Raw genomic sequence first — 17,927 nt, 5'->3', positions numbered from 1 at the left:
CCTTATTATCCTTATCAGAAGGCAACAGATTGGTGGAGGACAACACCTTGGAAGGCTTGTCAGAGGAGACTGACACCATAGAAGGTTCAGCAGAAGGGCATTTATAAAGAAACTAACTCCTCAGGCACTTTATACAACCTGTCTGGTTTTTTAGGTGCAGGAGACAAAGTCAGAGGCTGCTAAGAAAGTATCAGGAAGGGCATCCAGATCAGAAGGAACAACAGATGGTTTGGGAGACTCCATCTGCAGCAGCTCATACTACCTTTTTTTTTAATATTTGAAAATCAAAGACTTGAGAACAATCTCACTTACAGTAATCCATCATATGGACATTTATGTATTGTCATTTGTTAACCGGGTTAGTCCAAATGAGCCAAAGGCCCATTTTCAGTGGAGACCCGAGAAGAAAAGCAACACATTTGCAATAAGAGACATACCAAAAAACAGTAATTAATACAAAGACTAAAAATTACAATAGTAATACTGACAAGAAACATTTACATAAAATGAAATCAAGACAAAATATTATATACAAGTTTCAAAAAAATCCAATCCAACAGTAGCATGATAAACCCTGAGTAGGAATATTTATAAGAACCTGATTGCAGATATACTGTAAAATGGAGTGTTAGAAGAGCAAAAAAGGCAGATAAAAAGAGAGGGAAAACTTAAAAGTAATCAAAAGTAGAATTTAGGAAGAAATCAGTTAGAGATCAGGTCAGAGCTTGGCAAGGGCAGGACCAGGTCTTAAGAAGGTAGCGTTTGAGATGTAGTTTGAAATGGAACTTATGAGGGAAACTTCTTATTTTAAGTAGAGGGGAGTTCCAGGTGTGAGCTACTGAGTATTTATATAGGGACTTACCAATATTTTTTGACAGTTTGTAAATGTCAAGAAGAATTTTGTCAGAGATACGAGGTTGACATTGGGGGTTATATAGAGATACAATATTAGAGATGAAGGGACAGGAAGTGAGATTATAAAGAACCAAGTGTGTGATATGTAGTTGAGAAAGAAACAATTGTTTAGGGAATTCAGGCCATTGCAATAATTTAAGGGAGAGGCAGTGGTGGGATTTCATGGGGAGATTAGACGCAAATCTAGCTATTTTATTGTACGTTTGCTCCAGTTTAGAAAGAAGTGAAGACTGAAGGTAGTAAAAACTGCAGCTGCACACAAAAGACAGGGTAATAGGAGAGAGTGTGCCAGGGAATGTTTGGTGGAGGGTGAAAGCAGTTTGTGGCTATGGTACAGGAGACCATGTTTCTGGTGGGTGTTTTTTTTATGCAATGATGGACATGTATATCAAATTTTGGTACATCAATTATAACACCAAATAATTTAGTATGGGGTTCTGGTCTGATAGTGGTATTATTGAGGGAGGTAATAGAGAAAGTGGATTTGTGTGGTGCCAGTGTTTTAGGAAGGAAAAGTAGAAGTTTCGTTTTTTTTTTTTTAGATTTAGAATAAGTTGATTATCAGTGAGCCAGGTTTCGATGGATGTAAAGTGTCTTGGGTAAGAGCAAGGAGTTCTGGATGCTGTGGGCAGTGGTAATAAGGGTTGGGTTGTCGGCATACTGTAAGATTGTGGAGAGGTTGGTAGCAGAGCATAAGCTGTTAGTAAAAATACTGAACAAGACAGGACCCAATATAGAGCCTGGGGGACACCGGTGTTAACAGGAAGAAACGGGGAGGTGACAGTTGTCCAGCATATAGACTGTTTTCTATTAGAGAAGTACCTAAAAAAACAGCTTAAAAGAGGGGGTGGAGAAATGAAGGTCATTGAGTTAAGTTATCAGTTTAGAGTGAGAGACAGTATCATATGCTTTGGAGAGGTTGAGGAATAAACAGGAAACTAATAGGATGTTGTCATGGGCTTCTGTTACTGTTTGGGTGAATGAGAGCACAGGACATTCTTCCAAATGGGTGTCTGGACTTATAGAGTCCAACTGCTCTGAACCATAGTCCAAGGAGGAAGGGATTTGGGAAGAATAAGCCAAGGATTCTTCTTGCGAGTCCAGATCCTCATCTGAGGAATTCATTTCCCCTAGATCTCGAGTGGAAGACTGGAGAGAAGGAGGAACAGACACACCTTGAGGTGCCTTTAAGGCCATCAAAGCTTTAAATAAACTAGAGTGAAATCCTGCCATTCATGCATGGGATCCTTCACACAAAGGGTAAATGTGCTTTGTTTTCTTTTTCTGTGGGACATCAACATGAAAACACCTTTTGAGGATCAGACCCCTAAAGTGACTCAATGGTAGTTGGAATCTCCTCTCTTACTAAGACCTGAGGAATCTCACTTGGTCCTTCACAGATAATCATCTGAGGTTCCCCCTCACTGTCAGGCACAGACATTTAAAAAGTCACCAAAAATGTGGGAGAAGCCTGATCCATATCAGTCTCTGTGTCTAAGCAGAGGACTCCACAGCAAGCACTGGACAGTCCTCTGAGCTTTCACCAACCTCGAGAGATATTTCCAGCGGAGGCTGGGCAGCAGCCAGATCAGACCTAACTTTTCCTGGCTTTCTTGACAGATGTTTGGCCCTGGGATGGAAGGATTCCACCACAGCACCCGTAGCCAAAAACTTAAGATGTTGGTTGTCCAGGAATAGAGACAAGGAGGACAAACTACTATGGAGGGTCTTGCATACAAACTGACTGACAGAACACTGCTTATGGTCGTCACACTGTTTATGGGGAATCAGATTTCCCACAACATTTTCCCTTTCTGGATGACATGGACAGAACAAAAGTAGAAAAACAGAAGAAACCCCAACGAGACACTTATCTGAAAAAAACAAAAAACGGCTTGGTAACCAGCACAGTAGAAGGGCGATCAGACCAACATGCATCAATGGTGTACAGACTGGCAAAAAAGTAGTTCTGAGTACCTGCATTCATACATCACCTTTATGCCTTGCATCGCGTGTGGGAGCATACATGTGACGTACAGTGCCTATAAGAGCTGAAGGCTTTGGTACACTGGCCGGATTTTGGGTTATACTTAGCAAAAGATCCCTTAGGTGGAGAATACAGCAACAGTGATATGGAAGGACATCTTATAGCACTTAGCAACAGTGATATGGAAGGACATCTTATAGCACTTAGCAACAGTGATATGGAAGGACATCTTATAGTACTTAACGGAATATGCTCCTGCTTCTCCCACCCACTGAAAATTGTGAGAGTCGCTGTCCAAGCCGGATGCAAAATGTTTTCATTGAAACTGTTGTATGCCTGTGGAAATGGGGAGGAAACTTTAATGACCTGTATCAACAGAATATCAGTCAATGACTTTGTTGTGGTAACATGGAAAAGACAAATGCAATTTGCAGCACTATTCAAAGTACATCAAGTTGCTGAACCTTGGATTTCACCTGGTTTATCTGGCTACCCTGAAAATACATTTTCTGATAGGAGTAAAAGCATCATGGATCCAGAAGTGATCCAGATGGAAATTGAGAGGTACAAAGAGTTTCAAGAAGGAACTACTGCAACAGGTGGAATTTCAGGGCCCTCCAGCGGTAAACTACAAAAGAAAATAAAAAGTCTTGACTGAGAGGTGGATGATTAAGACCCTTCCAGTATTCAAACTACAGATGGAAAAGAAAAAAAAAGGCAATGATTAATTTCACCAAATAAGCAAGGAGACCAAGGTAGGACAGCATTGCAGGGAAGAAATTAACGAGGTTTGCAACACAGCATTGCAGGACGACTGAGTAACGTCAGTATCTGCAAATGTCAGTATCAGAAGAATAAGGACAAGGCTAAAATATGCCTCTATGGTATTTGGCTTCAATCAAGCATAAAAGGACAACTAGAACTGAGTGGGGAATAAATCTTGCATGTCTGTATATGGCTGGCCTGTGAGGTACCATTTGGTAGACAAGGGCTAGGAGTAAAGGGGAGTTAATTTGCATATGCATGATAATTAAAACAGTGCAAAATGGTTTATGGTGACTTACCTGCAAGAAGGGTGGTGGAAGTTAGAAGGTATGAGCCTGATGTTTTCTTTGGTGTCATATTTGAAAGGGAATTAGTGCCTCGTTATTTGGCAGGAAAAAGAAGAGAGGGCAACACAAATGGGGAATTAGTCATCATCATCATCATCAATCCCCTTTTTCCCCATTTTCTACAGTGGGTCGGGACATCGTGTTAACTGTCACCATCCCTCTCGATTTAATGTGATACTCCCGTCTTTTTCAGTACTTATACCCGTCATAGATCTTCTCTCATGCAATCCATCCACATCTTTGCTGGACACTCATTTCCTCTTGCCTTCTTCCCGTCTGTCCCAAATATTCTTCAATACATTGTCTTCTACATTTCTGCATGAGCCCAAACCACCATAATCTAGTCTCTTTGCTCTTTTCTGGAACTGGACCTACTTCGGCTTCTGCTCTTATGTCATCATTTCTTCATCTGTCCCACAGTGCGCTTCCTACCACCCATCTCAGGCACTTCATCTCCATCACCTCTATCTTCCTCACTTGCTCTGACTTTACTGCCCAGGTTTCTGTACCATACAGCAGTACTGGTTCCACTACTGTTTTGTGCACCTTACTTTCAGGATCTTTGCCATTCTTCTGTCATATACTACACCTGATACTATTCCAGTTAGCTGCAGTATCTCTGATGCTAAGCTTTGACCTATTCATTAAAACTTCCCTTCTCCTCAACCACCCTTCCCAGATACCTGAAGTTTTTAACTTGTTCGCCTATGTTCCCTTCTAACTCAATTCTCAGCTTCTTCTGATTTCCCCAATTTGCTGCGATTACCACTGTATTAGCTGTACATACTTTCATCCCACGTACCTTCAGTTTTGCATTCCATTCCCCTATCCTTTGCTGAAGTTCTTGCTTACAGTCTGCCTGGAATGCCACACTGTCTGCTTACAGTAACTATTGATCTGTCCCCTCTAACCTGTTTGGTTCATAGGTTGGTACTAGGCTATCGGCCCTAGGGCCTATACAAGCCTAGTCATAACAGTTCCCTAGATAGTTCTTCCCACAATATTTACTTCCCTGGACTCCTGTCTAGCAGGGTGACTGACGTGATCCCTGGGGTGAATTTCCCATCGAACATCTAATCGTCAAGTTTCCTTTTGAGTAGGGCCAAAGAAATGCTCTGCTTGAAACGTATGGACAGTCTATTCCAGAGTATGGGGAGTCTCTGGGGCAGAAACCTATCCCTCCAGCATGTTTTGTTCAGTGTGATGACAAAGTTTAGATCCCTGGAGCGTGTGGCTCTGAGGGATTAGGATTTCTTTAAGTGTAGCATGTCCAACAGCTCAGGGTTTGACATGGCCTTGTATGTTAAGCAGAGATCGCCTCTGAGTAGACGATATGCCACAGAGTATAGTTGGAGTTTTTTTAGACCGTCAGCATAGGGCACCTGCTTTAGGCCTGTGATTCTTTTAGTGAGGTATTTCTGCAGCCTTTCCAGCTGATGCAGATGTCTTGTGAGGTACATACCAAATGGGGTATTGTACTCTATAATGGGTCTAATGAGGGATGAGTACAGTGGGACAATGACCTCCTTTTTTCTGGATGAAAAGCCCTTAGTGATGGGGTGTGCCACATAGAAGGATTTCCTGACTGTTGTGGCAATGTGGTTATCGAAGGTGAGACCACTGTCAACCTGTATATCCCCAAGTCTCTAATCACACTTTCGGTGTTTAGTGTACTGCCACCTATGTGGTAATTCATGGGTACATGTTTTTTTCGATAACTATACATTTCTTGGCATTAAGCTTGAGCCCATGGCTCTGGCACCAAGCATCTGTTACTGTAAGGCCCTTTTGTAGAATATCCACATCATTCGGGGATTCAATAATGGCTCCCAGTTTGCAGTCATCTGCGAACTTTGTTAGCCAGAGTCCCTTAGTGTTGGCCTGTACTTCAGAGAAGTAGATGCCAAACAAGAGCGGTTCCAGGACTGAACCCTGAGGTACTCCACTTGTCTGGAGCTGGATTTGGAGTTGGCTACTTTTACAGTCTGGGTTCTGTCAGTAAGCCAGTTGGCAACCCATCGAGTGACATAGGGATTTATGCCCAGCTTAGTAAGTTTATCTATGATTCCAGAGTGGAAGATGGTGCCAAAAGCCTTGGCGAGGTCCAGATAGGCTGTGTGGACCGCCTTTACCCTCTTTCACAGCTCTGGAGACTGATTTGAAGAAGTCAATCAGGTTCAGGAAACAAGATCGGCCCTTCACGAACCCAAACAGTGTTTAAAGATTGCCAGTGTCTTTGTTTATAAGTTCCATGATAATGCGTTCCATGCCCTTACAGATCAGGCTCGTCAGACTCATGGGACGGTAGTTCCCGGGATCCAAGATGGATCCCCCCTTCTGGAGTGGGATAACTGTAGCTGTGCACCACTCAGTGGGCATGAAGCCTGAGGTGAGGCTATGACTAAACATGACACTTAGGTGAAGTGCCAGTTCATTTTGTAGTTCATGTAGTACACATGCTGTATTCTTAGCTTTGGAGTTTGCAGTTTCTACCTGTGTGGCCGTGATTACCGGAATTTGGCAATCTTTTGGTACTGAGATGGGCTCTTTAGTGGGTGAGAGAGGGGTGAAGTTGGCACTAAAATCGATCTGCCAGGATATTGGCAATATCCTTGGGATCAGTATATTTAATGCCATTCTGTTGTAGCTCAGAGCAGATCTGAGCATTGCCATTTAGATTCTTGACATAACTATAGAATGCCTTGTGGTTGTCTTTGGAATCTTTGGCAATTTTATTTGCTAATGTAATCCATCACAGTATGAGCAGCAGCAGGCTTACAGCTGAACTCTTGATCCACACCCACTCCACTCGGAACCCCTATGCGAGACAAAACATTGTTTGTGCTCGAGTCATTGGGTCCTTGTACACAGCCTGCACTAATTCTACCAATGTTTCTGGGACTTCAAATCACTGCAATACTGCCCAAATCAGCATTCTTAGCACCTTGTCATATGCTTTCTCCAAGTGTAGGAATGTCCAACTGGACTCTCCTCATCTTTAGCTTCTCATCTGTCTCACTGCAAACATCAGGTCAGTTGTGCTACATCCTGATATGAATCCAAACTACTTCTCATCTCACATTTTACTTTCTACTACTCTGCGTATTCACTTGATTATCTGCAGAGTTTTCATACCGTGTGATAGGAGTTTGATGCCTCTATATTAAAGACAGTTGAGGAGATCCTCCTTTGTTCTTGTACACTGGCACTAGTATACCTATTCTCTCCAGTCATCTGGGATACGCCTTTCTCGAGTACCCTCAGGATCCACTTCTTCCATCTCACCCAACACCTTAATTATATCTCCTGTGGGATTCACTTCAGAAGCCTGAAAGCCCAAAATCTTGAAAGTTCAAAAGACTGAAAACTCAAAATACTGAATCTCAGAATACTGAAAACACACAGGATACCAACCCTTACTATATTCCAGCAGAAGCAGATACAGAAACAAATACAAGACAAACCATATTACTTTTCTCCAAGTATAAGAAGGGGGGCAAGCCCCCCTGCATCCCCCATGTGGGGGTGTGTGCCCCCTACTACTAAAATATATCAACTCCGAGATCACACTTCACTACATTACCATGAGTTATGTTGTAGTATAACAAGTTAGAAGGGAACATGACTAAGGTTACAACAGGCAGTCATGAAACATGCAATGGTATGTTTGCCGCTTTGTTCTCTGGAGTATGATCTTGGAGTTGATATATTTAAGTAGCAGGGGGTGTGGGGGGTGCAGCCTTATACTTGGAGAAATGGTAAATGGTTTATCTTTTGTTTCTGTATGCAGTTGTGCTGGAATATAATAACTGTTGGAATTCTGTGTGTTTTCAGTATTCTGAGATTAAGTATTTTGAGTTTTCAGTCTTTTGAACTTTCAAGATTTTGGTCTCAGTCTTTTGAAATTCAAGATTTTGGGCTTTCAGGCATCTGAAGTGAATCCCTCCTGTGACATCACCTGGGACTGTTGCTTTCCCCAACTTCATTTTTCATAGTGCTGCTGTTATTACTTCTGGAGTTGGCGCCTCCTCTTTTTTCACCATAGGCTGTGTTAGGAGTAGCACAGCTTCTGTGGGGCTTTCTTCATTCAGAAGCTGTTGGAAGTACTCCTTCTGTCCTGTGGACTGGTCAGCAGGTTGCTGCTGGCATGCAATAATGAGGTATTTGACTATCTTCTGTGTCATTCTGTCTTTGCCTTGCAGCCTGATATAGTTTATTTGTGCCATCCACAGAGATACTTCCCAGAATCTGGTAGAGTGCCTCTGATGTCTTGCCCTTTGCAACTGCAACTCCTTTCTAGTCTTTGCTAGCCAAACAGTACACCTCCCTAGCCTGGTCATTCTTTCCAACCTCCCACTTTTTCCTGCACTCCCTCCTTTCTTTTGATGACTTCCAGTACATCTGCATTCCACCACCACCTTTCCCTTATGTACCTTTCTTCATACCTGGCTTGATCACACATTTCTATAATCCTCAAATGTACTGTTTTAAGGTGCTGCCGTTCTTCAACTCCACCTATTTTCTCTTCTTCCTGAGGTGCTAGAGCCCTGAGTAAATGAACTTGTGTGCTTTCTCTCCAGTCAATTCAGTCTTTAACCTGGTATCTGCTGACCTTGGAGCCTTCTCTAACCACTGCTTGCAATTGATTGTGGCAACTGATGATTTATGCTGTGGGCCAACAGTTTCACTGTGAATGACTCTGTAATCACAGATTCAACCATAATGCTCCTTTCTTACTACGAGAAAGATTACCAGACTTGCCTGCTGGCCACTCTTGTATGTGGTCTTGTGACACTCTCTCTCGCTGAGCCATGTGTTGGCCACGGACAAGTCATTAACCAAACAGGAGTCTAGAATAACCTCACCTCCTTTATAACTGTTGCCCCACCCAAGTGTTCCTGGGCAGTGCTCATATCCTATTTTGTCTGTCTTGATATATACATTCACATCCTCAATTATCAATACCAATTCATGTTGTCCTGCTTTATCTAGTAGGCCCTGCAACTGCTATCTGAATGCAGTCTTTTCAACACTATCACAGCCATGCTGTGGGGCACAGGCTGATATTATGAATACTGCCTTATCCTTACCTGGGGTCTGATTGCCAAGAGTCTGCCACGAATTCTGATGACAAACCTCACAGTTTTTGAAGCCTCTCCCTCACCACAATTTCTGCACCATTTCTAGTATATTCGCCTCCTGAGTAGTAGACTCTGAATCCCAAGCCAGGTGGCTTTGCTGCACTGCCCTTCCAACTTGTCGCCTGGATATAGTGAATGCCCAGCCTCCTCAATACCATTGCGTCATGTACTTCCAAGCTGCATCCTGTCAGTGAGCCTACAGTGAGTACAGCAATCCTTAGTTCATGTTTGACAATTTGGTTTTACATTCAGCTTTTTCTCAGTAGAGCTACCTCCCAGGTAACCCAAGCTGGGTAACTGGACACCAGTTGGCCAGCAGCCTATTGACACAGGGATGCTGGACTTTATGCTGATCTCACACATACACACGTCCACTGTTAGCATGGGTGAATTAGCCAGGTCCTCAACCCACTTAACACCAGCAAATACCTATGCCCATTTTTGTCACCAATAGTCAACATGACCAGATCACCTGAAGGCAATTTTTATAACATCAAATGGCTAACACTGACATGGAAAAAACTTGTATGGCCCACAGTACTCCAAGAAAAACTGTACATTAATGTTACTGCTAAGCAAACTGGATTCTCTTAAAGAAATGGTAGACTTGCTTCTTTCTTGCCTCCTACTTAAACTAAGAAATATTAGCTTATTTGGCAAGGGTGAATAGTGGTTTTCTAATATGACTGTACATTGCTCAAGTCAAAGACAAATGGAGCAACAGTTTTAAAAAGACCTATGAATAAACAATATTGTACTTCACAACTCCAAGATCTAGCATAAGCCACACACTGCAATTATGCAGAATACTTACCTTTGCCCAGATTAACAACTTTCCAGAAAGACAGGGCTACACATCTCTCATATGCGGTTTCTAATCAAGCAATATTTACAATGTTACAACATAACAGTTTTGCACAACATATCAGTTTCAATATAATGAGAATGTTGTGTACAGTATTTATTACTTACTAATCAGACAACAAAATTTGAAATATTACCATTTGTGAACCATTAGGGAAACTGAATCCCATAACTATCGAACAAACGGTAGCTATATTACATCAATTAATGAAAACTAACCACGGAGACTTGGTTAATAAGGGGAATTAAGCAATAAACTGTGAGTTGGCATAATGGGGCTGTAATAATCTAAATAAACAAGTGGAAGAATGTCTGGATGCATTTAACACAAGAGAGATTAGCAGCACATCTTGGGCCAAAAAAGCCTCATGCCTAATTAGGTAAAAAACTAAAATGCTGCGTGGTGAAATGTGCACCTAAAATAATTACAAAAAAACTATTGACAGCCAAGAAATATTTGCCTTTCAAGGAAATATCCTTCAAAGAAAATATACCTTAATTTATAGGAGATAAATGAGTAAGGAAGACTGTGTGCAAAAAGACTGGCATAGATAAGCACATACTAAAAAGTTCAATAAATGTAAGAAATGACTTTCATACCAGGAGAAGCCAAATGATGAGTGATTTAGATTAACTGTACCAGTCTTTGCAGAATATTATGCTCCACAAGGAAGAGGGGTGGCGGCCATGGATATTACAGAACAATGATTTCCCTAATACTACACAGCAATTACTAAAAGAAAATGCTACGGGCAGAAGATGCTGCGAGCCTCTTCCTGACAGACTAGACATAGTTTATACACACAATTAGTACTTAGTCACTGTCCATTCTTAACATATTTAAATATTTGTGCCAAAAATGTGCATGTCCCTAAGATCTAGAAAAAAGTCACTGTACTGCCTAGACCTTGGGGAGGCATGGATATTCAACCATCTAATTACTTAATAAGCTTCACCTGCATCTTGGACAAAATATTTGAAAGAATTAACAATGAATTGATTCTCTCAAGTAGGTTAGGAGTTTGAGATGTCTATCAGCATGAATTTTACATGATAAATTTTGTAGGCAGCAACCCGATAACATTTTATAGACTTGTCATAGAAGCCTGAGTGAGCAGTATTACATCAGGCATTACATATCTTGATATGTCAAAAGCTTGTGACAAAATACCACAATAAGCTAGATTTCCCACTGTGTGATTCCTTAAAACCTCTTGCATTAGAGGTAACATGGGATACATGCAAATGACCACTTAAGGACATCAGGTGTTTCAGCTATATGGCAGTTCTGAATGCCCATGACCTTCTTCCTTTTTAAGTCTTATGGACAAATTCAGGCCAATAAAGCCAAACTGCACTAGCTGTGGGCATGCGTGTTTCACTCTTCTTGTGGGCTCGTCAGCACAGCATAAGTGGACTGTTTGACTAACCTTTGGAAACAGGGTTTTCATACCCAGCTGATGTCTATAGCTATTAGGGTGCCTGAAAAATATCGCAAATAACAAACAATGAGAAGCAAGAAGTCCAAAGACAGCAGCAGCCTCTAAAACCGCAGTAATACACTAACATCTTTCAGCCTTCTTATGGGCTCATCAGCATAGCATAAGTGGACTGTTTGACTCTGATTGTCCATGTTAGTGTGAATGACCTGAGCTGTACCTCCCTGGACTACATGAAAAGATACATGGAGGAGCTCTCTGATCACGTAGCCCAGGCCGGTATGACGCTGACCCTGAGTAGCATCCTGCACTCACCAAGAATGATAACACGGCACAGAGAAATAAATTTCAATTTCAACAACTGGCTAAGCTTCTGGTGTCATTCAAAGGGGATCCAGTGTCTGTCAGCTTGGGATGACATGCTCGACAAGCCACACTCCTTCGCTAGAGAAGGTTTGCACCTGTCACCCTTAGGCTTTCGAATACTGGCCAAGACTCTTGCCACCCCCATAGTGCCTTTTTTAGACAAGGCTCAAAAGACAAACCCACCGCCGTAAATAGCACAAGTAAAACTGGGGGTAATGCTACTCAATGCCAGAAGTCTAAACCTTAAAATGCACGCACTCGTGGCACTCCTCAGTATGGAGAAAATCGATATATGTGGAGTAACAGAAACCTGGTTTAAAGCAACAGAGATCACCCCAGCACTACCAGGCTACAACTCATACCATACATTTAGGCCAAAAAACCCAGACCGAAATACAAAAGGCGGGGGAGTATATTCGTCAAGGATACCCACACCTCCAAGTTAGTGGCACAGCACGATGCTTCAGAGATCATCCACGTGCAACTAACAACTGGCAAAACTGCTATTCAAAATATAAGATCACCCACCATGTCCCAGGACCCCCACTCCGCATTCCTGGAAACACTGGGAAACCTAAAGGTCCTACCAAACACACTGATATTGGGTGATTTCAATTACTCAAACAATAATTGGGAGAACTATTCAAGTACAAACTCCCCTGCACAACATTTCCTAGAATTTATAAACTCAAATGCCCTGGATTAACTGGTCAACACCCCCACCAGAGGTGACACCATATTGGACCTGGTCATCACCAACATGGGTGACTGGTGTTCCACACCGGTCAACCATTCGCTGGTTAGATCTGACCATAAACTAATCACTTTGGACAGCCACATTCCTCCACCACCCCCGGTCAAAGAAACTACCGTAAAAAAACTTTTCAAAAGCAAACCTCACATTACTTAAGACCGAAGTGGGAAGTTTCAAAGCCCCCATGCTAAAGGATAACGCTGTCCAAGCTGCAAAATCCTTTACTAATGCACTCTATGGGCATCTACAAGAATGCATGGATCATGCTATCCCAAACAAAACCAAGACTCACTCCTCCAACAAAAGGAAACCAGTCTGGTGGACCCCTGCAGAAACAAGCTATACAATAGAAGGAGGAAACTAGTACAGAAAAGAGTAAAATCCCAAGAAGGGAAGACATCCCTGACCAGTATCAGCAAGAAACTACATTCCTTCATAAAATCATCCAAGGCTAGCTTCGAAAGAAAAATTGCCATGGACTCCAAAGATGACCACAAGGCATTCTTTAACTATGTCAAGAATCTAAGTGGCAATTCTCAGATCTGCTCGGAGTTAGTGCAGAATGGCACAAAATACACTGAACCGACCGATATAGCCAACATCCTGGCAGACAGGTTTAGTGCAAACTTCACCCCCTCTCACACCCAAAAGGGCCCATAACTATTCCAGAAGAATGTAGTGCCCCTGAAATCACAGACACTCAAGATAAAAAAGACCTCTCCAAAGTCAAAAACACAGCATCAATGGGACTAGACGGTGTCTCAGGCTGCGTCCTACACAAGCTCAAAGATGAAGTAACCCCTCACCTAAACACACTGTTTAAACTCAGCCTCTCCACAGGCTATGTGCCCACAGAGTGGCACACAGCAACAGTTATTCGCACCACAAATGTGAAGCCACAACGGACCCCGGGAACTATTGCCCTATAAGCCTGACTAGCTTAGTCTGCAAAGCTATGGAGCACATCATCATGGATCTCATTAACAGACATTAGGAACCTCCAAACACTGGACCCTACCCAGTTCGGCTTTAAGGGCAGATCATGCCTCCTAAATCTGGTGGACTTCTATGAGACAGTTACCAAGGCTATAGATGAGGGAATGGTGGTCCACACAGCCTACCTAGACCTCGCAAAGGCCTTCGACACCATTCCCCACTCAGGTATTATAGACAAGCTCACCAGCCTGAACTTAAACCCCTACGTCACGAGATGGGTTGCCAACTGGCTCACTGACAGAACCCACATGGTAAAAGTTACGGGAGCTAGGTCGGACTCTAAACCAGTTACAAGTGGCGTGCTCCAGGGCTCAGTCCGAGGACCCCTCCTGTTCGGCATATACTTCTCAGAGGTACAGGCAAGCACAGGAGGACTATGGCTGACCAAGTTCGCAGACGACTGCAAACTAGGGGCTATAATTGACTCTCCGGCTGATGCAGACATCCTCCAAAAGGGTCTCACTGAGACAGATACCTGGTGTCAAAATCATGGCCTCAAGCTAAATTCCAAAATGTGCATAGTCATCCCCTTTGGAAAAAACAAAGTACCACATAGGTGGTAGCCCCCTAAATACGGAAGACGGGATCTGGGGACCCAAGTAGATTGTAACCTCTCCTTTGATAATCACATTGCCAAAGTGGTTAGAAAATCCTTCTATGTGGCCCACCTAATCACAAAAGGGTTTGCATCCAGATCGAAAGAGGTCATTGGGCCCCTCTACGCAACACTCATCAGACCCATCATAGAGTACAATGCCCCATTTGGGATGTACCTTATAATACACCTGCAACAAATGGAAAGATCAAAGTACCTCACCAAGAGGATCACTGGCCTCAAACAGATGCCCTATGCAGCTCGACTGAAGAAACTCCAGCTGTACTCGATTGCATGCCGCCTACTCAGAGGTGATCTCTGCCTGACATACAAGGCCACATCCAGCTCAGAATTGATGGACATGCTCCACCTAAAGAAAACCATATCCCCTCGAGCCACAAGCTCCAGGGATCTAAACCTCACCACAACAATAAATAGGATGTGCTAGAGGAGTAGATTCCTGTCCCAGAGACTTTCCATGCTCTGGAACAAGATTCCAATCTACATTAGGCAGAGCTCCTCGCTAACCCTCTTCAAGAGGAACCTTGACAAGTGGATGGGAAATGGAAATTTTACCCCAGGGATCACTTCAATTGCTCTGCTGGACAGAGGCACAAGGAACTAAGCTAAGGGGGCGGCGAAAGCCAACACATTCCGGCTATGCTTATAAATGCCTTCAGGCAGACAGCCTAGTACCTACATATGAACTAGCATAAACATGTTTTTCCCTTATTTTTCATTTTTTTTCAAAGAAAAAGTTACTCATACTGCAAATAAATGTTGGTAAAAAAGGGCAGTATCAAAATAGGAATTAAATGCAACTGTTGGCATGTTTTGAGGCACATCAATTCAACAGCTCACCTTTGGGGTGTGAGAGGAAATCAACACATCCAACAAAAGCCTGCACCAACAAAGGAAGGATGTACAAACGAAGACATCAAAACCAAGAACCAAACTGGCGAATAAAACACTGTAAGGTAGCAACAGTAATTGCTGCATCACTGTGCCATCCTTCTTTATCCGTACTGTGCACAGCGTTGTGGGTAACTGGATACCCTACATTGTATTTCTCCTGCAAACATCAGTAACTTGATCCCCAAGTACTCTGTGCAGAACAATTCCTGGAATGACCTCAGTTAAAGAGCCTATGGTTCACTGAGATTAAACCAGTTCAGACATTTGAAATAAAATGGCTACCTAAAACTAGCATACCAGAAGCTGAAAGGATCAACCAAACTGCTCCAAAAAATCTAGAGTGGTTCCTAAAAATGTTTTTCTGTTTGTAACTCAATAGGAGTTTGCAAAGATATCCCCAGCAGTGATCAGACTCTGAAATTCAGTAATGGATATGTGCCATTTTCAAAAAGTTAATAACTTCCATTGCAAATGGTTCAAATAAAACCAAGGTACTTACAGTGATGTCTCTGTACAGATGAGCACTTTCAAATTCAATCCCATGCTTTAAAAAGTAATCATTCACACAAGACAGCAGAGTCATTTCAGGAAGGGAGAAGATATCCATGAACTGTTTGAACGAAGGACCCTAGTAAGAAAAAAAAGCATGCATACATAAACACTGAGCAGAAAGTTCAATTTAACAGTAACTGACATTTCATTTTTTATTGACCCTAGTAAGAAAAAAAGCAAGCATATGTAAACACTGAGTAGAAAGTTCAATTTAATAGTAATCTACATTTTATTTTTGATTTTACATTTCTTTACCGGAGTGGTACACCAATCCACAACTACCCATTTGCAGTAAATGCTGTTTCTTTTGGAGAGACGCACACAGACAGTAATCTAGCCTTCGACCATCATACGTCTACAGTACTGAACAAATCATTGTATGTTGTGCAACTTCTAAAGGTATGGCATCTAGGTCCAAGGAAGTCACTGCTCCACTACATTCAAAATTCCTCAGACCCATCAACTCAATACAATGCACACTTTGGTACGTACCTAACCTGGCATATCCAACAACTGGAACATCCACAGAGGTTCATCACTAAAAGAATACTGAGTGTAAGTAACGTCCTATGCAGACTGCCTCACGGCCCTATCCCTGTATTTTGTCTCCTACAGGCTGTTAAAGGGAGATCTATGCCTGGTAGAGAGGCCATTGTCAGAACCCAGTCTGATGATCCTCCTGCATAGCCACAAAAAAAAAAAAAAAAAATAACCAGAATTACCCATTCTAAAGACTTGAACCTTAACTGTAATATAAACTGGACCTGCTGGAGAGACAGGTATGTATCCTGAGATTATTCTGTCTATGAAACATGCTCCCCATCCATATGAAGCAAAATTCCTCCCTAACCAAATTCAAGTGGAGCTTAGACAGTTGGATAGGGAACAGGAAATCCATCCCTGCTTTGGCATCTACACAGCAACCTGTAAAATGGTTCATCTCCCAAGACCCTGCTTGTAAATGTTTCAGCTCCAAAACCCCTTCTTACATTTAACAAGAGTACCAGAACTTCACAGAGATTTGGGATACATGGCTATACTTAAAAAGGCCCTTGTGGTCAGTCTCACCTATTTATATTACAGGCAAGGGTCAAGTCTTTAAAATGGATATTTCTGGTGCTGTTTGTTTTGCGGATAAGCAGGAGATCCGGACTGGGGCCCAGCAATACCCTGTATGCCAAGCACTGATCTCTCCTCATCTTGTAGGAGACAAAATACAGGAATAGGGTTTTTAAAGGATCTGCCTAGAAAATGTTATTTACCTCCTGTATTCTTTTACAGAGGAACCTCTGTGAATTTTTCAATGATTGTATGAGTGCTGAATACAGTGGAACAATGACATCCCTTGGGCACAGCGGTCATACTTTTGTTTTATAAGTTACACAACATAAGATTTCCTCATGACTGTTGACTTATGATGGTCAGAGGGTAGAATACTATCTATGTGCTTCCCCAAGTCCTTGACTACTGGGTCGACTCTTAGGAACTTGTTTTCAATATGGCAGTTACCAGGAGTGGCTGACTTCCCAAGGAATACTATTAATCATTTCATTGCATTTAATTTTAGTTCATAGTTCTTATTTGTCTGTATTAGCCCTTCTTCAAAAATATTAGAGTCAGTGGGGATTTCCAAGACTGTTACTAATTTGCAACATGCATATCTGGTCAGCCAGTGGTCCTTGAGGATGACCTTGACTTCAGAGAAGTAGATGCCAAAAAGGGGAGGTTCCCAGAACCATTCCTGACGGACTCTGCTGGTGACTGACTTCTTTGTAAAGGCAGACTCCCAGTTCTAATTTCTTAGGGCCTGTTCGTGAGGCAGATGGCTATTCACCAAGTGATAAGGATTTATACTTGAGTTTGTCAGCAATGCCTGAGAAGTGTGTTGTGTCAAACGCCTTTGCAAGGTCAAGATAGACTAAAGGATAAGCAGAAGTCTTGATGAGATTTGAACTCATGACTACTGGTCAGCAGTGCTCTAACCCCTGAGCTACAAGACCAACATGATATACAAATCTACTTAATTTCCATGCAAATATCTTGAATCTTTTTGATTTATTCACATTCCAAGATCCTGTACTTCCCCTCACAGCTGATCCTTTGTAACTGGTCCACCTAAATATTTTCTACCAACCCTTCCAGAGTTTCTCTGACTTCTATAATTATGTACAAGTAAGTACACCCTAATTATCCCCTTTTTATAGCCCTGTTTTTGGCTTCACCAAATATTCCACCAGGAGCAGATATTCAACTATCTCTCCTCTTTCGCTCTCTAAACAATTCTTTTGCTT

At 42.2% G+C, this 17,927-nt stretch overlaps 1 protein-coding gene across 1 annotated transcript in view; it reads right to left on the bottom strand.

The window, feature by feature from the left end:
• The window catches only part of NT5DC2 (5'-nucleotidase domain containing 2), a 996,759-nt gene that overhangs the window by 488,584 nt on the left and 490,248 nt on the right, over positions 1-17,927 (bottom strand). The window contains exon 6 of the mRNA XM_044078885.1: positions 15,584-15,712. Within this exon, the coding sequence (XP_043934820.1) occupies positions 15,584-15,712 (129 nt within the window). The remainder of the gene's footprint in view (positions 1-15,583; positions 15,713-17,927) is intronic.

This window comes from Protopterus annectens, chromosome 7.part1 (assembly GCF_019279795.1).
Source record: "Protopterus annectens isolate FY-2018-M chromosome 7.part1, PAN1.0, whole genome shotgun sequence".
NCBI classification, from domain to species: Eukaryota; Metazoa; Chordata; order Ceratodontiformes; family Protopteridae; genus Protopterus; species Protopterus annectens.
The sequence above is the reverse complement of the archived record's forward strand: the minus strand, read 5'-3'. Positions and strand labels throughout refer to the sequence as shown.